Genomic DNA, 22839 nt, shown 5'->3' with positions numbered 1-22839 from the left:
TTGTTAGCATTCTTTATTGCATTTACAGAGGCCCGACTGACCTCAACCAGAAGTTGGGCATGCAGTGTCTCCAGTCTATTTAAAAAATGATACACCGCTTGATTGTACGGGGTGTAGAATAAAACCTCATGCTGTGGAACACTTCCAGCCAATTTGGCAGGTGCCCTGGGAATACTTAACCAGGCAGGCCTATGCAGCCATTTTTAATTTTCTTCAGTAGCCATTAAATGTAATGTTTCTATATTGCTATGCACCACTGTGTCCTTTGAGGAGGGGGTGGTGTATAGATACTTTTATAAATAAATACAATTTATATCCACCTTTCTTCCAAGAAGCTGAAGGTGGCACATATGATTCTACACCTGGCTCGCTTCATCTCATTATCCTATATTTTCATGGGTGTATCCAGTATTTTTTTTGGTTGGGGTGGGCAGCCAAATTTTCTTTAGGAGATCAAAGTTGTAAAATCACAGATAAAAATACCCACGCGAAGAGGACATTAGAGGGCGGCAGGCTTCTGCTGTAGGGGAGTGTCATAACCTCAAATAATAGAGTGCTTTCAATGCTTTACAATAATGTTTGTGGATCTAGGGTGGAGGGCAGCTGCCCCCCCCCTTGGCTATGCCCATATATATATTTCACTTTTTTCCTGTTGTAAAACCTCCTGTGCTCTCCAGATTAAAAAGGTAGGATAGAAATTTAATAAACAATACTTGCACTATGAGGTGTCAAAAAAGGTTATGTATGCCACTACTGCGGCCTGTGTTTTGTTAAACCAAAAATGGAAAACGAGCGAGGTCCCAACTAAAGAGGAATGGCAACTTAAACAAATGGAATATGCGCAGATTGCAGATCTAACATATAGAAGAACAACAACATACGTTTAAAGTAAATTGGAAAATGTTTATTGAAAATATGGGGGGAAATTGTGTACACTTGGAAACGTTAAGATAAATTCAACAGTGTAAATAAGTTTTGATACGATGTAATGATGGAATACTGAATGGCTTGGTTTATATAAAATATGCAGGGATTTATGTCATGCAAAATGAACCATGGAAGGAGAAGAAGGAAAGTCATTGATATTTTAAAGTTGGTTAAATGAATATTCTAAATTGTAAAATATGAAATGTAATAAAAAATTGTGTGTGTGTGATTAAGCAGCTGGGAAATCAGGGTTCAAATTCTAACTAGGCCATGGAGCTCAGGGGGTGGAAATTGAACCCTGATCACCCAGCTGCTTAAATCAGCCACACTTTGAACCGTTCGTGTGCTGGTGCTGCTGCAGGTGTGGGGCTCCCCAGGTGCGTCGGGTTGGCCTTCAGGTTTTTTACGCCACCTTCGCTATAACCCGGCCAGGGGAGACGGAGGGAGAGGCCTCCACGCGCGCGCCCCACTTCCCCTTTGAATGCCGGCGGGCAAAGCGGCAGCCTCGCCTAAAGCCCCTCTATCGGCGGCGGCGGCGGCGGCGGCTCCTCCTCAGCTCAGCGGAGCGGAAGGCAAACGCTGCAAAGAGCGGCCTCAAGACCGGCCCGCCTCTCCGCCGCCCAGACGACCGACTCTCATGGCCCTCTCTGAGGCCCAGGCCTGCGGGAGGCGGCTGCTGCTGTGGTCCCCACCCAGGGTCATCCTCTTCGGAGACTCCATCACTGAGGTAATTCTCCCGAGGGGTGGCTTCTCCTCCTCCTCCTCGCCGTCAGCGGTTGGGAAGGCGGGTCACGACGACGAAGGCCGGCCCAGGGGCCTTCGTCTGCTCTTACTCAAAGCGTCGCCCCTGACGCCTCGCCGTAGGGCCCTGTCCTACCCCACTTCTGCTCCCCGCCACCCGTTTACGAGCCATTGAGAAGCAGAATTGTAAGGAAGGAGGAGAGCGGGCAGGGAAGCTGGTTTGGTTTTTGTGCAGACACAGAAGTGGGGTCTGGGGTGGGGAAATCGCCTTTGTTGTTGTTGTTGTTATAATAATTTTAAGGTTTCAAATATAGAATAAATATTCATAAATGCACACCTATCTAAATATATATGAACCATGTGTCTGGGAGGGCAATCCTGAAGCCATGTTGACACTCCCAATGACCTCAAATACTCCTCTGCAGTAAGGAAGGCAAATGGGGAAAGCCTTCCTATTGTCTTTTGGCTTGCAAATCCTGTCTTAATAATGATAATAATAATAATAATAATTAATAATAATAATTAATAAATTTATTATTTGTACCCTGCCCATCTGGCTGGGTTTCCCCAGCCACTCTGGGCGGCTTCCAACAAAGATGAAAGATACACTAAAATGTCACATATTAAAAACTTCCCTGAACAGGGCTGCCTTCAGATGTCTTCTGAATGTCAGGTAGTTGTCCATCGCCTTGACATCCGGTGGGAGGGCATTCCACAGGGCGGGCGCCACTACTGAGAAGGCCCTCTGCCTGGTTCCCTGTAACTTGGCCTCTTGCAGTGAGGGAACCGCCAGAAGGCCCTCGGAGCTGGACCTCAGTGTCTGGGCAGAACGATGGGGGAGGAGACGCTCCTTCAGATATACTGGACCGAGGCCGTTTAGGGCTTTAAAGGTCAGCACCAACACGTACTGGGAGCCAATGTAGGTCTTTCAAGACCGGTGTTATATGGTCTCGGCGGCCGCTCCCAGTCACCAGTCTAGCGGCCGCATTCTGGATTAGTTGTAGTTTCCGGGTCACCTTCAAAGGTAGCCCCACATAGAGCGCATTGCAGTAGTCCAAGCGGGAGATAACCAGAGCATGTACCACTCTGGCGAGACAGTCTGCAGGCAGATAGGGTCTCAGCCTACGTACCAGATGGAGCTGGTAAACAGCTGCCCTGGACACAGAATTGACCTGTGCCTCCATGGACAGCTGTGAGTCCAAAATGACTCCCAGGCTGCGCACCTGGTCCTTCAGGGGCACAGTTACCCCATTCAGGACCAGGGAATCCTCCACACCTGCCCGCCTCCTGTCCCCCAAAAACAGTACTTCTGTCTTGTCAGGATTCAACCTCAATCTGTTAACCGCCATCCATCCTCCAACCGCTTCCAGACACTCACACAGGACCTTCACCGCCTTCACTTAAGGGCATATCTGTGTATGAATAAAGTGAGCCTGTCTTAAGGGTGTATTTGTGTATGAATAAAGGGACGCAGGTGGCCCTGTGGTTTAAACCACTGAGCCTAGGACTTGCCAATCGGAAGGTCGGCAGTTCGAATCCCCACGACGGGGTGAGCTCCCGTTGCTCAATCCCTGCTCCTGCCCACCAAGCAGTTCAAAAGCACCTCAAAGTGCAAGTAGATAAATAGGTACCGCTCCGGTGGGAAGGTAAACGGCATTTCCATGCACTGCTCTGGTTTCGCCAGAAGCGCCTTAGTCATGCTGGCCACATGACCCGGAAAATTTTCTGTGGACAAACACCGGCTCCCTCGGCCAATAAAGCGAGATGTGCGTTGCAACCCCAGAGTCGTTCGCGACTGGACTTAACTGTCAGGGGTCCTTTACCTTTTTAAAGTAAGCCTGTGACCTGGACTCAGGAGCTAAAGTATTGACCATCACAAAAGAATGGCCAGACTGCCCAGGTACTGCCATCAGTGACCACTGTCAGGTATCCTGGCAGGTAGGATTTCTGCTGTAGACCCCTTCTTTCTGTGATGTATGTATGATGTATGATGTTTTAGCAGGGTGAACTTGGGCCACAGGGTAGGCAATATCAAAAGTCTATATAAGGGCTTGTGCGTTACTGTTCAGGGTTGTCCTCCCTCCTGTGTGTGGTGAGTGGGGACCCTGTTGCAACAGTTCCTTTAATAAAGATCAGGCTTACTAGCTTACTTTGCTGCTTCTCAATATACTCTGCTTGGCCTCTTTCTCCTACGGATAGGGAACCCACTTAAGGACTCTATATGAATACCCCATAAGGGAAAGGGAGCAGATTTGGGCCCGGTCTTATTCAACATCTTTATCAATGACTTGGATGATGGACTCAAGGGCATCCTGATCAAATTTGCAGATGACACCAAACTGGGAGGGGTGGCTAACACCCCAGAGGACAGGATCACACTTCAAAACGACCTTGACAGATTAGAGAACTGGGCCAAAACAAACAAGATGAATTTTAACAGGGAGAAATGTAAAGTATTGCACTTGGGCAAAAAAAATGAGAGGCACAAATACAAGATGGCTTGAGAGCAGTACATGTGAAAAGGAACTAGGAATCTTGGTTGACCACAAACTTGACATGAGCCAACAGTGTGACGCGGCAGCTAAAAAAGCCAATGCAATTCTGGGCCGCATCAATAGGAGTATAGCATCTAGATCAACGGAAGTAATAGTGCCGCTGTATTCTGCTCTGGTCAGACCTCACCTGGAGTACTGTGTCCAGTTCTGGGCACCACAGTTCAAGAAGGACACTGACAAACTGGAACGTGTCCAGAGGAGGGCAACCAAAATGGTCAAAGGCCTGGAAACGATGCCTTATAAGGAACGGCTAAGGGAGCTGGGCATGTTTAGCCTGGAGAAGAGGAGGTTAAGGGGTGATATGATAGCCATGTTCAAATATATAAAAGGAGGTCACATAGAGGAGGGAGAAAGGTTGTTTTCTGCTGCTCCAGAGAAGCGGACACGGAGCAATGGATCCAAACTACAAGAAAGAAGATTCCACCTAAACATTGGGAAGAACTTCCTAACAGTAAGAGCTGTTAGACAGTGGAATTTGCTGCCAAGGAGTGTGGTGGAGTCTCCTTCTTTGGAGGTCTTTAAGCAGAGGCTTGACAACCATATGTCAGGAGTGCTCTGATGGTGTTTCCTGCTTGGCAGGGGGTTGGACTCGATGGCCCTTGTGGTCTCTTCCAACTCTATGATTCTATGATTTTTTTTCTTATAACATTATCATCATCATCGTTGTTGTTGTTAGTTGCTCGTCCTGCAAAAAGGTTGCAGGACAACTTAACAGGATTTAAAATCACAAGTATGCATTTTTGCACAAAATTTGAGCCCCAATTTTAAACCTAATTTTTTGGTAAAAAAAAAACCCCATGTCTTATACACGGAAAAATACAGTATATTGTTTTAACAGCAAGCCCGACTTGTCTGTGGAGTGATGATAGAGCAACAGTACCAAAGAGACCAGAACACTAGGGAGAGTAGGCAAGAATGCATTATTTGGTCCAGTGACGTGCGACTTAAATTAATTTTGTTAAATATTCATTACTTTCCTCTTTAGTTTTCCTTCCAAGAAAATGGATGGGGAGCCTCACTTGCTCACCGCTTGGCTAGGTAAGACATAGTTAATGTTGTGTTTCAGCTGGGTTTAAAAATGAAATATCTCAGGTGTTTAGGAAGATAATCTGAAAATAATTATTCTTTTGAGAACCTTCATTTGTTTGATGCATAACATCAAAACCCCTGATAATTTTGTTCTTTTACTTCTTAATTCTGAAGTTTATTGGAAACATTTACTGAAAATGTAAAGCCTCGGTTTTTAAGAAGCAATTGCTTAATACTAAAAGGAAGATAATGCAAACAAAGCCTGCAATCACATAAATCAGGAAATGTGAGAGAATTCTGCCTGTAGATACACAAGTGCACACACATGCTGTGAAAATAGGGCATTCTGTTTTAACATTGTGAAATATAGTTTACTGTGAGGAGTGGAGGAAAAGAAAGTAGATACTTGTGCAGGTGGCTAACTAGTCTTCCACGTTCAGAGCATGGTATTATTACAGGATGACATTTCTTTCCATATATACTCCTTTTAGAAAATGTGATGTTCTGAATCGCGGACTCTCTGGCTATAACACAAGGTGGGCAAAAATTGCTCTGCCAAGATTGATCAGCAAAGATTCTGATGCTAAGAACACTGTTGCTGTAACTGTCTTCTTTGGAGCCAATGATGGTGCTTTAAAAGGTCCAGTATAGTTTTACTCTCCCCTTCCCTTTCTTTTTTTCCAGAATGGTTCATCAGGTTGCAGTAGAGTAGACATGTAATTTCAGATATTTGAGAGTTAGCATTTCAAACACTTTATTTTTAAATGTATTTTTTAAGGGTTTATGTGCTACCTTTCAATAAAAAAATATATTTTCTGAGCAGCATAGAAATAAAACAAAATACAGCAGCAATGAATTTTGCATTTATTTGTTTCTATGGCCAAACATACGGCAAATTCCAGGCCTTGTAACACTGGTAGCTTCCTATACACTTAGCTCAGTGCTTGAGTGGTAAACTAGAGCATTGGAAAGTGGGACTAAGCAGACACATTTAATTATGGTTTAAAAGTGCAACCCATGCCATGTGAGCACTGCACAGCTTGCAGTTACTGATGCCAGGAGTGTGGGCAATGTTGAGTTATCAGCAGCTGTTAGCCATGGTGGCGTCCCAAGAATGCCATTGTACTCAGGTCCTGCTTGGCCTGTCATAGGCATCTGGTTGGCCACTGTAAGAACAGAATGCTGAACTAGATGAGCTCTTGTCCTGAGCTAGCAGGGCTCTTATGCTTTGATGACAAGAAGGGAATTGAGCACAAGATAAAACCACGGACATTTGTGGACTGTAGGTGTTGGATATCTACTGAGTGCACACCTGTCCCGCTTCTGCAGGCACTGTTGATTCTAGGATTGCTTGTACCAAGGTGAGAGGGAAAACTGGGTAGAACAATGAGAGGCACTCATGACTGCAAATCTCCCTCTACACTCTGCCTGTGTTTGTGCGTGTGTGTAGGAAGAGAACAGGGCTGTGCTGTCTCTGCATGTAGTTTGTGCCTGTTCAGTTCATCTCCCTCTAACTAATAGTGTAATATTTGTAAGCAAAAGTAGAATCACATTTGCTTAAAGTGATAATTTATCGTATTTCTTGTCTTGTCTCAATAACCCCGGCTCAGTATTTATTTATTCAAATTGTCTCTATTCCACTCCATAGCAATAAAAAATAAAAAAATTAAGAAGTTGTCAGAGTGACTTAAATATATCTACACAAAAGTACAGTCCTTGCCCTCAGGCTTACAATCTTAAAAAAGACACAACATAAAAGGAAAATGGGTTAAGAGGGAGAAGATAAGCACCCTCAGGTTATAACGTCTTAGTCACAGATTGGCCAGGAGGAGCCCAAAGTTGTTGGTTTCAGCTACACTAATGGAGTGACCCCACCTCCCTTCCCTTTCTCTATTGAAACCCAATGTAATGGCTGCTGGCAGGAAATAGTTGTTGGAGGAAGGAGCCTGGCTTCTCTGCAGAGCTGGTGTTGGTCCTGCATCCCTTCTTCCCCTTCCTCTTCTGCAGCTTGATGTAATGTAAACATATAATTGGTTTATCAATGGGCATGGATGGACACATGGCCCATTAGAGCAATGCAGGTGAGAAGGTAATGTGAACCATCTTACCTAAATGTAAACTATCATGCCTGAACAGATGTGAACCCTAAACAGCATGTGCCACTGGATGAGTACGCTGACAATTTGAAAAGTATGATACAATACCTAAAGTCTGTGGACATTACAGAGGATAAAGTAATTTTGGTGACGCCACCACCTCTGCATGAAGCAGCTTGGGAAAAAGAGTGCATTGCTAAAGGTAAGAGAGTTTTTATCTCCTCTCATTTTGGATTAAGAAAAGAAAATAGTGTACCTAAGCTCTGAACACTCTAGTGGTCAGCCTATTACATGTTCTATAGGAAGTAACTGTCTTAAGTGACAACTGGTGGCCATTGCTGTGTGATCATAGAACTGCTATGCTATGATTTAAATGCTATAGAAGCAAAGCAAAATGTCTTGATTAGCTGATGCTTCTGTACAGCAAGAAAATAGACTTAACACATTTTTAGTATTGTGGCAATTGGGAAGTGCTATAAGTTAATTTTCACTAGCCTGCTCACGTGGTCTCTGCCAACTTTGTTCCATCATCCACACCTCACTAAATTGAAGTGTGTGTGCATCCAACACCTTCAAAATAAGAATGAAAACATGCGGCATTGTGGATGTAGATCTGATTATTTTTTTTAAAAAAAACCACCATCCAGCAGTAGGTATGTGAACAAAAATATTTTGCTGTGTACTGGGTTTCCAGGGGTGGAAAACTAAAAATCCTTGGGGCCTCGCTACCCAGCCCACCATGTCCCTTCCTTGCCCTCTCCCAAGAAGGTTTTAGGCTTGCTAAAAGCATCTTGTGGAGCCACTGGAGACTTTTTTCAAGCAGCTGGAGTGTGTTTTCCAAGGGGAAATGCAGGCAGGGAGGGCTTGAGAACAGCCTGGTTTTGGTACCCATAGCTAAGGGTAAACTGCTGTGGGTCCTTTCCACACTTGAGTTTATTTCTACTCCAACTTTCTAATTATACATGGAGTGTTCAAGGTACATTGACTCATAATATATAACATCAAGTCATTGCACAGCAGAAATCACAATAAACTAAATTAAAATTTCAGAAGATGTATAAAAGCAAACATAGGTCAGACCAAAATGGGAGCAAAGTTGCCCACATGAAAAGCTCAGATATTACTTCAGCAACCTGACTTACCCTAGCAAGTGTTCATATTGACATGCAATTAGGCATATGGATTCTTGAAGCCATATTCAAATTATATTTGGATGTGGATTTAAATCATAATTGTGTTATCAAAGCAAGAAGCAAAAATCTAAAGCCCTCCTTTTGTTGACCTTGCCCCCTCCCTGCCAACCCCCAATTCTCAACAGGTGAAAAATTAAACCGCCTCAACTCTACCACAGGAGAATATGCCAAGGCATGTGTTAAAGTAGCCAGTGATTGTGGCACTTCCATCATTGATCTGTGGACACTTATGCAAAAAAATAACCAGGTATGACCCTATTGATTGATTGATTGATTGATTGATTGATTGGATTTGTTGGTTGCTTTATGTTGGGCAAGACAACCCAAAGCAACTTACAACCAAACCAATCTCTAGACATTTTAATAGTGAGTTTTTAGAATGTCATTAGAAACAATGTGTCAATTTGGGACACTCATTAAACTGAAGCAAAGGTTGCTTCAAAGGGCCCATGCCGTGGTTCTGTAGAACAGTAGTAGCTTGCTTAAATGTGTTTGGCTTTCATTTCCTTCTAAAAAGTCACCAGACTAGTTTGTTGTATCTTTTGAAAACATCCGTTTTAGGACTTTGGCTGCTACCTCTCCGATGGACTTCATTTATCAGCAGAAGGAAACAATTTTCTAGCAAACCAGCTTTGGTCACTCCTGGAACAAAGAACATCAGCACTCCCTGTAATGCTTCCCTACTGGCGTGATGTAGATCATCTCAACCCTGAAGCTAGCCTTCAGGGGAATCTTCACGATTTATAAAAGTTATAAAACAGTGGCTGCTGGAGAGAAAACAGCAGGTATCTTTAAAAATACAAAATATTTTTTCCTATATTTTTAGATTGTCTGAATCATTTCAATTTTTCCTCCTAATTAAACAGTGGCATTAAGCTGTAGCAGTGCCTCAAGCTATACTTAAGGCATATTTAAACAATCCAGTAATTGCAGTGACCAACTGAACTTGAAGCTGAGTAGTTCCATAGTAACTATATCATTTATAAGCTGCTTAACACAATGTTTTGTGTTCTAGCTAATATTATTTGAACTCCTATTGACATTGAGCTACTTGTGTTTACTGTCTCGGTCTTTCCTACAAAAATAACGCCACAAGTAGTTTATATGCTCTTTTTATTGTGACCAGGCTTTTCCCCCAGACTTTTGGCAGCAGAGCCACTCCCATATTCAGTCCCAAGGTTCACACCAGCCAGGACATGAGGCAGGTAGAAGCCTGGAGCTGGCATAGCAATTGGAGCTGATGTCTCTTAAATCATAGCAGTGGAACCAGCTCTGGATCATAGGTCATCTCAGCTTCTTCCCAGCAGGAAGTTCACTGACATTAGCGGGTAGGATGGGGAAAGCAACACTAGCATCACTCCACAGCTGGAGGGTGGTGGAACTGTACCTATGCCCATAGCAGATGAGCAGGTTGAACGTCAAGTTCAGGAGTCGGCAAAGCTTACCTGGCATGGGCCGGATCACTCCTGCAGAGATTCAGTGCAACGCCAGAAATCGCGTCTGCGCATGTTCGTGGCGCTGGAAATCGCTTCTGCGCATGCCCGGATGCTGAAAACCGTGCCTGCGCAGAAGTGATTTTCGGCGTCTGCGCAGAAGCGATTTCTGGAGCCACGGAAGAGAGTCCCCCGCTGTGCCTGTTTAGCGCAGCTCAGTTTGGGGGTGGCTCATGGGCCGGTTAAGCAGTCTTCGTGGGCTGCTTCCAGCCCATGGGTCTTAGGTTGCCAACCCCTGGTCAAGTTGATCACTAGAACTGAATTGTAAGTTGTAATTACCGTAATTTCAGATTACTATCTCCAGGCAGCACATAAATTTAAGAACTTGCCTTCCTGGTTTACTAGTTTTCAACAAATTCATTTCTTACATTCTTTAGATTAAGGGAAGTTTATATTTTGTCATACTTCAATAAAAATTCAATTGGAAAACAAAAAGTAAGTTTTGAGTTTGTCTGGAGCACTCATGCCACACTGTGTTCTTTGATGTTTTTGTCCTATTCAAATATTGAAACTCAACTGCCTTTGGCTATTCAAAAAACTTTTGAGATATTTTACGCAGCATGTAAGATTAGTGAATATTTCTAGTTATAAAATACAGGTATCAGTTTATTTAAGGCAAGCAACCATTTCCCAGACACCCACATATTTGCTTAAAGCCTGGATTGCCGCCTTCAGCTCTTCCCTTTGTGCTCTTTGGTTGCATACAGTTGGATATCATTGCCCTATCTATGTATTTTCTGACTGCAAGTGGCTATTTTATTCAGAGAAATGAGATCAAGGCATGGTAGTAGTTACAGACTTCTGTTTTCAGCGGTGTTGCTCTTTTGCTAGACAAATAAAGGAAGTGAGATACAGCCTAAAAGAGGGTTGAAAGGTGTTGCTGTAATTAAATGTAACTAGAGAGGCTCTCTGAGCTGACAGCCTCCTAGTGGCTGTGTTCAGACATCATGCTAAACCACAGTTTAGCATGTTTTCCTGGCAGGGTCTCCACTTGCTGCTTTAGTTCAGCCATGAGGAGTTCAGAAGCTTTTCTTTCTATTTTTGCTTAAGCACAACTTACATTGTCCAAACTGACAAAATTGTAGTTACTGTTGACATAAGTAGTAGAGCAAAAAATTATATTCTGAACTCCTTGAAGATATTGGACAATATGGGTCAGGGCAAGGGGAAAGCATAAGAGCTCAGTGTCTGCTGTGACTTGTTCCTATCATGCTTTATGATTTAATGTGACTGCTAAATTGGGCCAGTGTCTAATTAAAAGTTTAATGTGCAAACCAACATTAATCCCACTTCATAAAAAACTTTGGCAATAGCCACCACTTAAATCTTGGAACTGAAATAATTTAGTGGGATTTTATTGGAAAATGGCAGATAACATTAAGTTGTGGCAGTCCCAAAATCCTATTTCGGTCACTTATCTTTAGCATACAAAATGCTGGTGTTAACCCAACTACTAAAATGAAATACTTCATCCTAGTGAATTTCAGAATGCAATAAAAAGGGAAGAACAGTACCTGAACTCATAACTAATCCATTCTTTGTTTATTACAGGCAATCATGGTAATATACCTTTGATTAAATCACACCTCTACAGAAGGTGCATTTACTACAAAGAGAAGTCAGCTTGCACACAGCGCTTTTAAGGAGAGGTATAAAAATCACTTTATTACATTGTATTGGGAGTTCACTTTTCACACAAAATTTTACTGCTAAGTAAGATATCTAAAATCAGACTATAGATACAAATACCAAAAGGGCACAAGTTCAAGTATTAGTGTAACAAATATCCATGAAAAAGACACATTTGTCACAGGTTTGGTTGATCAGATATGAAAAAATACAAGTCTTTCATAACTGAGGATTATTTTTTATATACTTTGTTGGCTTTTGACGCAGCTATTAAATGTGTACATTTTACACAAATTAATGTAGGACATGATTATGTTTGCAAAATAGTTATTTAAGCAGTAACACCACTTTTTTCGGTCCATGCATTTTTATAGTCACAGGCCCCAATATTGAAATCAATCTCCTGCCAATTTATAAGGGGAAAAAAACTTTGCAGGGTCTCAACACCACCCCCAGCTATAAGAAAGGGTAGGAAGTGACCACATGAATTCAGCAACCAACATGAAGGTGTTATTGCTTACAGATCTCAGGAGATGTCCAAACCATCCATATATGACAGGCTGCTTGGGGAGGGGGACAGGAACTCTGTTTGGACCTCACCCCCTCAAACAAGCAAAAAACTGTATTCATTACACATCTATATGCTTTCATGACATCTCCTTTCTAGATGTTTATCACACGAAAGCGACAATCAGCAGCACTATTTTTAATCAAATTTTGGCAGGCAGCAATTTGCTAGAATAAAATTATCTCCCCACACAGCTGAAGGAGTAAAGTTTCAATGCACATTTTTACCCACTTGGTTTTGTAGAAAAAAGGCCATCATCCATGACATTGTCATGTGCCCTTAAAGCCCTGCTGAAATAAATGGAACTTTAAACATTACTTAGGTCTCTACTAGCTTCTGGTCAAAAATTGCATAATTAAAAGTCCTGTTTCAAACGACCATCAAAACATTTATCAGATTTGCTGCGTTACCTTAAACCCCCCTCCCCCATAACACTTCATAAGTCTTTCTTAATTTAAAATGTTCACCTCATTTTTCCATCTTAAAAGAAAAATACTGCTGAATGCTGAAATACAAGAAGGTAAATCACTACATATTGGGGCTTCTGTATTCTAAAAAATTTGCAGTGCTGTTCAACTAGAAAAAGGCACATTATAAAAATACGAAGAAACAATTGGTATTAGGCAGATTATGCCTCTATGCCACAGGCTGAAGGAAATGTTCAAATCAAGACTACAAGGGAAAAAATTCAAAAAGTTTCAGTACACTTGAATCTGTGTGTACATGGCACTCACACTGAAACTAAAGAAGATCATACACATGGCCAGCATCTGCAGTAGGTCACTTCCTTGTTTCTGTTTTTCAATACAATATATACACATACAAGATATTTCTATAATGAAATGGCTTTAGTTCATCAAATTGAACATGATTTTTGCACATCAGAGCCAACAGCTCCAAAGGGAGCTAGAGACTAGCATTCCGTTTCTTTGCTGTCCACTCTGTGTTGGCGTTGCAGTTTGAAGGACGATGCTTTCTCACTCCTTGTGACAGGATGATCTGTAAGATCCTCAAATGACTTGGCAGTTGTGCTGTTGTTTGGGAAAGGAACCTTATCAAAGCAATCATCATCCTCCATGTGAGAGTCTGTACTAGGATCCTCTTGAATGGTGTCCATTCTTTGATGGTCCAGTTTTGGAACCACTGCTGCCACAGAGACTGGTGCAATAGGCTGCAGGGGCTGGAGCCGGCTAGTCGATGGCACGGCAGGAGGCGGCTTGATAATTCGAACAGAGGCCGAATCCATGCTGCTCAACATCTCAACATTCTGCAAGGACACAAACAAGCAGCACAGTTATGGAACAATACTGGTGACCGAAAACACAGTGCCAGACCTCTTCAATCTCTGGACAAGCTGTCCACAAATGCTCTGTAGCTAAGGTGGCTACCAGGAAGTACTAAGATTCAACACAGATGGCAGAAGACTGACTAGCACGCACTACCAATCCCAGAATTCTGGCAGATACAAATCCTGGCATCAGTAGTGGCAAGTTACTTTAATAATTTTGATGTACTATGAACTGTAGGATCTTGAAGTAACTGTAGTTTCATTTCTTCAATATCTTTTTAACATGTTGGAGGAGTATGGGGTATAGATGTTTTGGTGCTCAGAACTTTCCGTCTATCACTAATGCTAGCCGATTCAAATAATCCAAATAATGAGAGTAGACAAGTGTAAATGCCCTGGGAACAGGAATTCCTAGTACTACAAAATTAGAGCATTCAGCTGAACAGAAAGCAAGTTCATGACTTAAAAACGAAAAGATGTATATACCACAATTCTACAAAACTTCCAGCGTGGTTTACCAAAAGTGTATCAACTTTTGGAAGATACATTTATTCCATGGAAATTTGTTCATCCTAACTATCATGAATAGTTCTCAGTACTAAGATGTCTCTGCAAGCCTGTCACATCTGTTTTGTAACAAATAGAGGATACTGAAAACATTATTCAGCAAAAAGCAAACTTACACTGGGGCCAAACAGAGATTTGGTGTTCTCTTCATACTGCCTATCCAGCTTCTTGTCCTATTAAAAAGAGGGAAATGTAACAAGTCAGCTATGGAAGACACCCACCCACTCCGATTAACTTCAGGGTAGAACTTTCCCTAAATGTTTAACTACCCACTATCATGAGTAAAGCTCAAGTATATTCACCTGCACATTGTGTTTAATAAATGAAGCAAAATATAAACACCTCTCTTTAATTTCTGCCCTCACTTAAATTAAAGGCATCTGTTTCATGAGGTTTGTAATTGAAACTTACCACACAGTGTACAAGAATGCTTAGAGGAATCCAAAATATTAAGGAGAATACAAGCACAGATCCTACTATGTTGTCTGCTAAAAATTTTCCTGTAAAAGAAGAGATACACCCAATTTTAGAGGCAGACAAAATATATTTGGGTCCAGTGTTAAGAATTCTACAAATAAGTGGTAGCTACTTCATCTGCTGTCACAGGATCATATAATTTGATCAGTAGATACAACTCTGAATGGCTTGTTTTTAAATCAGAGTAGACCCACTGAAATGGACTAAAGTTGATCAGAATGAATTTAAAAACCTAAGAAAATGTTCATGAGTCCAGCTGATTATGACTTAGTTGGATATAATGGCTTATCTTCAAACTGTTTAAATGTTACTGTATTTCCCAATGTTGTGGAATTGCAAGTGAGCGCTCTCTTAGTTCTCCAAGACTTCTGTGGGTGTTCTTGTTTTTAATTAAAACTATTTCAATTCTGCCCTACAACAATTGATCTTTTTTACTGCCATTTATCTTATTACCTGCCAACTTTCAAATAGTAGGATTGTAACTCTGGAAATCTACTTTACCTGAGCTGAGGGGGAAACAAGTTAGACACAAGCAAGTTAACTGGCCTTAAAAAAGTGTTTTTACATAACTTTAGTGAAAGAGATTCTACAATGTGTTTCCTTTCTGTGACTTAAACCAGCTGATAGTTTCATTCTCAGAGACTACTCTGAATTCTTTTCTTAACTAAACATGCAGAAATCAATTAAGTGTGACCAAATTGTCTTCACCATATCAGTATTGGATCTAACTCTAAGTATTTTAATCTGTACAGTGCCATAAGCATGCTGCCGGCATGAAATAAGCATTTAATAAATAACCCAGCTAAGCCAATTGATGAGCTTTATCTCCACAAATGTAAAATATACTTTAACTTGCTAGTAATCAATTTCATTGGGTGATGCTGGGTTCCTCATACTATGGGAGGGAGTTCTTTCATTGACACTTTATTCCGTGCTTTTATAAGCTGAAGATTTGTTTTCAATCTGAGCATTATAGAAGCATGGAATAAAGTGTCCCTCCCCTAGTACCAGGACCCAGCATCACCCAATGAAATTGATTACTAGCAAGTTCAAGATTTTTTTTGGGGGGGGGGGAGTTATTGATTCCCTCTATGCTAATAGTGAACCCAGTCTCCAAGCTGCTGCTTTATGTAGCCACTGAGATGATATCAGAAGACTTGGAGGAGCCCCAAGGTTTTCAGAAATAAAAGAATACAGAAACAAACAGGAGGGAACCACCCCTCAAACACAGTCCAATGGAATGGAATGGAGTGTTCGGGAGTAAAGCACAGCTGGCTGAAAGAGTGGAGTATGCCACACTGCAATGTTGTTTGTTATACTGAACAAGTGCATTGCATGTACACATCAATTCAGTCATTTGTGGTCACAAGATGTGGTGGTGGTGCCTTTTAATTTTTTTAAAGACAATTTCAGGCCCATCAACAACTGTTTGCCAAGATAGGCAAATTTGAACTCTTGTGTCCAAATTTCCTGTGGAAGGATTACCCCCCCCCCCATGACAGCCATCTCCTTCATGCTCTGCTAGCAAACTCTCACCAAACAGATCCCAGCCTGACCCAAGCAAGGCAATGCTTGATTTCTTCTACTCAACATATACGTGCCTAGAAAATAAACCTTAAAGCAGAATGGGCTACACAGTTCAACTACAATATGCAAAGATGACCTGTGTTCGTGTTGTGTTATCAAGGTCACTTAAGTATTCAGCAATATGCTTTGTACTGCCATACAAGTTGTATTGCACCCACTTTCATGAGATTTGATCATGAGGCCAGAAGCATCGTCTCAGCTTGGCAACATATGATCTTCAGACACACCTTGAAGTACAGTCTTGCACTTTCCTGCTACCACTTACAAAACAACATTAAGTACCACTACCTGTGGTGACATCAAAATCAGTGATCAAAACACCTGCTTTCAATGCTCACATTCTGAAATCAAAAGATCAAGGCACTGAATGCAGAACAGCAAGGATAAGAACAGGTTTATGGATTTCAAGGGAAGCTTACCTAGCGTATTGATGCTTAGCTGCTCAATGAAAACCCAAAGCCGCTCAATCACATCCTGCACACGCTTCTCACATTTACCCTGCAAGACATAATGTTTCTTAGAAAGCCATTTTATGCAATGTAAATTTCAGTCATTCTATCTTGAGAGAACGAGTTATGGTTTAAGGGTATGTAAAGATTGGGAGGAAGCCCCTTTATGTGCTTGGGTGTCAATTATCACCTAATATTTTGCCTCAAACCACAGCATGGTAGGAACTTACAGAGTGAATTTGTTTTGACAATGCTATATTGTAACACTGAAGAAGCTTCTGGAAGGAAAATATGTGATGTGAATTAAGACTGCAGCTGGGCATGAGCAGAAATACAGAGCTTTCTTTAAAAGGGGCTTTTCTTCTCCTGTTGAAATGACTATGAGCTCAATACATGTGTGACAAAGAGCACCAGCCATGTGTCACATTGGGAGGAAAGGGCAAGGAATATTGTGTGGGTGGAACACTCCGGCTGGAATCTGAAGGCCTCTACTTTAGGCATAACCAAAAGTAATTTTGTCTTCTTTGAACAGTAGATCATAATGCATAAAAAATAGTGGTTTTTGAAATTTAAATTAAATTTTACCAACATATTTGCCTCTGCCAGATATACTGAGTTAAGAGAAAGATTTTCTGAGCAAACAAGGAACCAATTTGATTATTTCCCAAATATGAATATTTATAGTCTACCAACAAAGCATAGGTGTTGAAAAGCAAGTATTACAGTCTACTCAATATCTATCAGTATTTGAGTATTTCTTTTTTGTGAGGATGGAGTTTACATGGTTGGCAGGGGGAAGAAAAGATGAATAGCCCAGTGCGCAGCTTCTTATATTCCGATACTTAATCTAACTGTTATGGGTACTGGTCACAAGAGACCCTATATGAGAATATTTTAAATACATTTCCCTCCATAGCTTAAAAAAAGAAAAGAAAATGCAAAATGTACACAGTGCAACAGAGATGCAAAACCTGGTAATAGAAATGACACACGGTAAATCATGTTCTATTTAGCTGTAAAACTAACACTGTTTAGTGAGCAGATTCACACCGTTGTTTAGGAAATTAAGTAGTATCAATGGGTGTTAACTGGACACTTTGCTCTAGGTGGCCAGTTTAAATAAACACAAACTGCTCAAAAATCTGCCTAAAGTCCCATATGGTATATGAAACTACTTGAGTGGTTCTATGGGTATAAAGAGAAAGGGGGGAAAGGTAGATGGATAGAGGGAAGAACCAGAAAATAGGCAAATGATGCAAAAACCACAGCAACAGTGTTAAGCTGACCATTTTGGTTTTGCTCTGGGACCAATTTTAGGACATGATGCGACAAGAACAAAATTTCACAGTGATCTATTTTCTGATTTTGCGCCAATATGCTTTGAGGTGGTGAAAAATATTATCCTAACCCTGTATACACTCACATTCATGTCACAGAATCCCACAGTGCATGGCTTTCCTTTCCTCAAATACAGGAAATTCCGGTTGTCATCGACAGTTGGGCTGCATCTCCCATCCTTGTCTCGACAGCAGACCTTGCAAGAGTTATCCGTTTCTGAAATTAAACATGGAACTTCATAGTTAGCTTTTGGGATATTTATGCATTACTCCTTTACAAAAACGTAATTTCCCTTTGCTGATCATACAGCTTTTCAATTCATTAGTCTACTCTTGAAGACCACACTATTTTATGAACAAGTTCCTGATGATACTCAAACACAGACAACAACTTAAAATTTATAAGAAGCAGCACCCTTCACTCTGGTAAGAAGAAAAAAGGAACTTCATCAAACCCAGAGTGAAATGGAGATATCCAAGGGTTAGTCCCCCTGCAACAGATATTTAAAGCTTCCTTACCAATCAGTCCCAAGTAACAAGAACAACACCAAATAAAACATTTTATTTCAACTATTCCAAAGAGTGGCACTGGAAAGTACTAGCTCTATCACATAAACAAGGTCAAGAAGTAAATGAGTAGGCAGGGAACTGGGGAAGGGCATAGAGCACATGCCTTGAATGCAAAAGGCCAAATATTCTATCTGGTATCTCCAGGTACAACTGGAAAAGATTCCTGCCTGAAACCTGAGAGCTTCTACCAATAATACTGAGCTAGATTGACCAGTGGTCTGACTTGATATAAGACAGCTTCATTGCACTAGCAGAGAAACATTTACCATTACCATCTGACCAAAGCTCTAGAACAGTGTTTCCCAAACTTGGGTCTCCAGCTGTTTTGGGACTACAATTCCCATAATCTGACCACTGGTCCTGCTAGCTAGGGATGATGAGAGTTGAACAAAGTCTGGCAGTTCATTCAAGCTGTAACTTGATCTGACCCCAGCACAGACAATATTTGTGCCTGGTAAAAGGAGACCTTACTCTAGCTAATGAAACAGCGCTCTAAAGGAAAAATGCATGCTGCTCTCCTTCGCTTTGCTGTGTCTATGGCTTGAGCAATCACTTTTCAATGTCAAGTAAGCCCTGGCTCATCATGTAAGGGAATCCTCCTTACCATTACAGGCGCATGAACTCTGGTTCTTCCCCCACTCACAGAAGGGTATGCACGCTCCATCTTTGCACTTGCCCAAATCCACACAGACAGTGTCATCTGGGGCATTCCCTGGGGGAGGACATTCACTGCTATTGCCTATGAAGAGATTTAGTGAGAATAAGCCTTGCATCAGGATATGAATATCTGGAAATAAACAAAGTAAGGCTGCAATCCTAACCCCATTTACCTGGGATGAAGTCCAGGGAAAATTTAACAGAACATAGTTCTGAGCAGACATGTTTAGGATTTCTATGGCTTGCTAAGGACAGGTAAGAGGTCCTCACAAGTTCCATCACACAGCAAGTCTCTCTGAAAGACTTCCCTCAAGAAGATTCCTACTACAGATGCCAAGAGGCAACACTAGATTTTGCAGGCATCCACTGAAAGAAGGACATCTCCCTCACACAGCTGATGCCTGCAAAAAGCAGGCTTCTTTCTTGCCCCCAGCCCCTGCTTCCCATCTATTGATGGTCATAAGAAAAAAGGGCTTTGCCAATTCTATCATCAGCACAGCCCAAAGAGCCAAATACAGGATGAACAACTCCAATGGCACCTGTCAAAGTTGGCCAACGGGAGTGGATCCAAATAAAGATCTGGTTCCCAGAGTAAAAAAGGCTCCACTCTTATGTTCTATAGGAAAGGCCTGTTTATGTTTAACATCCCAAAATAAGCCTGCCAAAGCATTTTTGCTTTATTGCAATGCCACACATTAATGCAAACACTCCCCCACCCCCGCCCGCCAGGTGATTCCCAAGTCAGAAACATGCATCTCTTAGAATGCACCTTTCTTGGGACAGCCTTAAAAATGTGTCGTTAAGGTTAAGTAACTCCCATTATTCCAAAACAAGGTAAACACACTGTACTGATGGAAATGGAAATTAGGAAGGAGCTGAAGATGCACAGGCACACACCTTTTAAAACATGCATAAGACAAAAAGTGAATGAGTAACTAACAGCTACAATGATGTACCTGTGCAATAGGACTCTCCTTTACAGGTGGCATTGATGGCTTCCTGGCACTTTTTCTGTGCACTTTCGAATTGGCATCCTTTACAACAGGGGCTATTGCGATCACTAAGGGATGAGAAGGGAGAAAGAATAAACTTAGACATCTGAATATTCAGGATTACAAACCCAAAGTAGTAGCAGAAGGAAGGGTCAGAAATGTCTCTTCGTGTCTCTCTCTCTCTCTCTCTCTCTCTCTCTCTCTCTCTCTCTCTCTCTCTCACACACACACACACACACACACACACACACACACTGCAGTTCTAAAATATTTATCTATACACTTAATTTAGACATGCAATCACCAATTACCCCACCAGTAATAAAAAAGGGGCATAATACTTAATTACATCTTTGCTACGAGTTAAGTAGCTGACAACCAACAATTCAATAATGCAGACATATGAACTATCAGAGTTTATTCAAAGGACTAGCCTCTTGTTCACTAAACTCATGTCACACAATGTATGTTTTTAAAATAAACAGCATCATAAAAGTAAACAAGCATAATCATGTGTTTCCTCAACTATGAAAAAAAAAAAAGAAAACAAACTCTCTTGCCAGCCCCACATTTCCCACCACCACCCCTTTTGTAGGAAATATATTTCACCTGCATTTGGCATTTGGCTTCAGCTTGCACTCAGATGTGCAGCAAGGATCAATGTGCAGACGCAAGAGGCCTGGGTCACATTCCTCGTCTTCGTCCACTCTAGAGTTGCCACATACTTTGTTGTTGCGCTCTTGGAAGCATTCTGGCGCCTTGGCTTCAATAGTCCGAAGGATGGATTCTTTACTGCAGCTTGAAAACATCTGAAAGTGTCAATAAGAAGAGGAAGAAACAAATTAGTGGTGAGAGAGCTACTAATTCAGGATTGTGCAAACCTATATATAATTATTAGTTTTGCCGCACAAGTGCAAAATATGGTATGGAATTCAACTGGTAATTTTTTTTATTCCTTTCTCATCGGCAGCCTTCTTGCCTGCAAATTCAAAGGAAACAAGTGTATCTGGTGAGAACTCAGAAAGCAGAGTAGACACTTTGGTTGGCATATAACTCCCATGTATACTAGGCCTTAGCCTTCCTCTTCCATCCACAACCTGATCTACAGCTTGACATCTTTTCCTCTGTCCATTCTTTTTCTTATCCTCTGCCACACTGGTCCTTCCTTACAAAATAATTTTTTAAAAAATAGTTTGACAATGCAAATATTAAGTAAAATAATGACCTCCAGGTTCCTTCCCTTTTCCATTCAACACTACCATATGTAGGGAACCAAGTTGCCTACATAGGTTTTTAATATATGCATGCACACACTCATGGCGTGCGCGCGCACACACAAACACAGAGGTAGAGAGAAAAAGAAAGAAAGAAAGATGATTTTAAAAAATACCTTATTGTTTTCATGATCACCACTCACAGCAATTGGGTACATAACATATTTTCCTCCCTGATCTTCGGTGGGGGCACATTCTGGCAAGCCATCAGGATCATGCTCTGCCCCAAAGTTGTGTCCCAGCTCGTGAGTTGTAACCAAATCGGCTTCCTTATAAAAATATATACACAAAAGAAGCATGCTCATTTTCGGGAAGTTTTTAATGTTTGATGTTTTATTTTGTTTTTAATCTGTTGGGAGCCACGCAGAGTAGCTGGGGCTAACATCACACAGTCTTTTATAGGCTGCCTTTGAGAAGCTAATGAAGTGTGTGTTTCCCAACCTTGGGCCTCCAGCTGTTTTTGGACTACAATTCCCATCATCCCTTGCCACTGGTCTTGCTAGTCAGGGATGATGGGAGTTGTAGTTCAAAAACAGCTGGAGGCCCAAGGTTGGGAAACACTTCTCTAAATACCTGTATTATAAATGTAAGACTACCAGATAATTTTACTTTAACACACAGAAACGGCCAGATTGCTCACTAGTGGTAGTTAAAGTTCTTCAAATTTTATTAGTGCAGCAAAAGGTGAATATAATTCATAATCATGTCTTCAAGTGGAAGGGGGGGCAGTGATGACACAACTGAAAACAGCAGTGTAACACCAGAACTCCTCACTAACCCATGTTAATAAAAACAAAAAGATGTGTCTAATTGGAGCTAATTAAACAATCCTTTTTGAATTAATACTGGACATGTATGGAGAAAATAAACATTTCAAAGAAAGATGCCCAAAGCTTGCTTTGAAGTGTAAGAGAGAATTTCATCTCACAGCACAATTGGAGAAGGGCCAAGAGACAGATTGACAATGGCACCAAAAGGTCAAAAGCTTTCCAAAGAGGGACAGAAATGCTCACAGAGGTAACTATGGTACTCAAAAATATCAAGCAGGACTTACAGAAAACAAGCTTTGAAACCAACTGAAAATAACCAACTGGACAAATAAAAAATAGATCTAAGAGGGCATCAACTCAGAAGCTACTAAGGGAATTGTAAGGCATGTTAAGAAACCACTTCCCACAACTCCTTACAATACCTTTGTAAGGATGGTTTTGCCATAGTTCTTTGTGCTGGTTAAGCCACTGTTGAGGTATACATTCTTTCCAGCATTCGGACTAGGAAAAGCTTTAAAAAAAAGGTAGAAAATCATGTTACAGCATTTAAGATTCATTTACACAGCCTTGATAACCTTGCCTGTTGCCTAAAATTGAGAACATCTGCAATCCTCAGTGGCTTATCAGATTCAGCTGAGAT

General features: G+C 41.4%; 2 protein-coding genes across 3 annotated transcripts in view; one reads left to right on the top strand and one right to left on the bottom strand.

Annotated features, from left to right (window-relative positions):
- Window positions 1-1262: 1262 nt before the first annotated feature.
- IAH1 (isoamyl acetate hydrolyzing esterase 1 (putative)) lies at window positions 1263-12909 on the top strand. The gene is made up of 7 exons (XM_081906533.1): window positions 1263-1654; window positions 5209-5261; window positions 5744-5892; window positions 7389-7550; window positions 8667-8788; window positions 9103-9326; window positions 11586-12909. Exons 1-6 carry the CDS (start codon window positions 1409-1411, stop codon window positions 9286-9288), a joined length of 918 nt encoding a protein of 305 aa, XP_081762659.1. The 5' UTR covers window positions 1263-1408; the 3' UTR covers window positions 9289-9326; window positions 11586-12909.
- Window positions 11672-22839, bottom strand: part of ADAM17 (ADAM metallopeptidase domain 17) — a 25189-nt gene continuing 14021 nt past the window's right edge. For both annotated transcript variants that reach the window (XM_081906156.1, XM_081906155.1), the window contains exons 10-19: window positions 22622-22710; window positions 21546-21698; window positions 20765-20964; window positions 20120-20223; window positions 19111-19245; window positions 18023-18153; window positions 16570-16648; window positions 14498-14586; window positions 14203-14259; window positions 11672-13498 (exon numbers count right to left, since the gene is read on the bottom strand). In XM_081906156.1, coding sequence (XP_081762282.1) covers window positions 13145-13498; window positions 14203-14259; window positions 14498-14586; window positions 16570-16648; window positions 18023-18153; window positions 19111-19245; window positions 20120-20223; window positions 20765-20964; window positions 21546-21698; window positions 22622-22710 — 1391 coding nt within the window. In that variant the 3' untranslated portion in view covers window positions 11672-13144. The remainder of the gene's footprint in view (window positions 13499-14202; window positions 14260-14497; window positions 14587-16569; window positions 16649-18022; window positions 18154-19110; window positions 19246-20119; window positions 20224-20764; window positions 20965-21545; window positions 21699-22621; window positions 22711-22839) is intronic.

Source organism: Podarcis melisellensis, assembly GCF_964234715.1.
Source record: "Podarcis melisellensis genome assembly, chromosome: 3".
In the NCBI taxonomy this organism is placed as follows: Eukaryota; Metazoa; Chordata; class Lepidosauria; order Squamata; family Lacertidae; genus Podarcis; species Podarcis melisellensis.
Note: the sequence above shows the minus strand (reverse complement) of the source record. Positions and strands in the feature narration are given on the sequence as shown.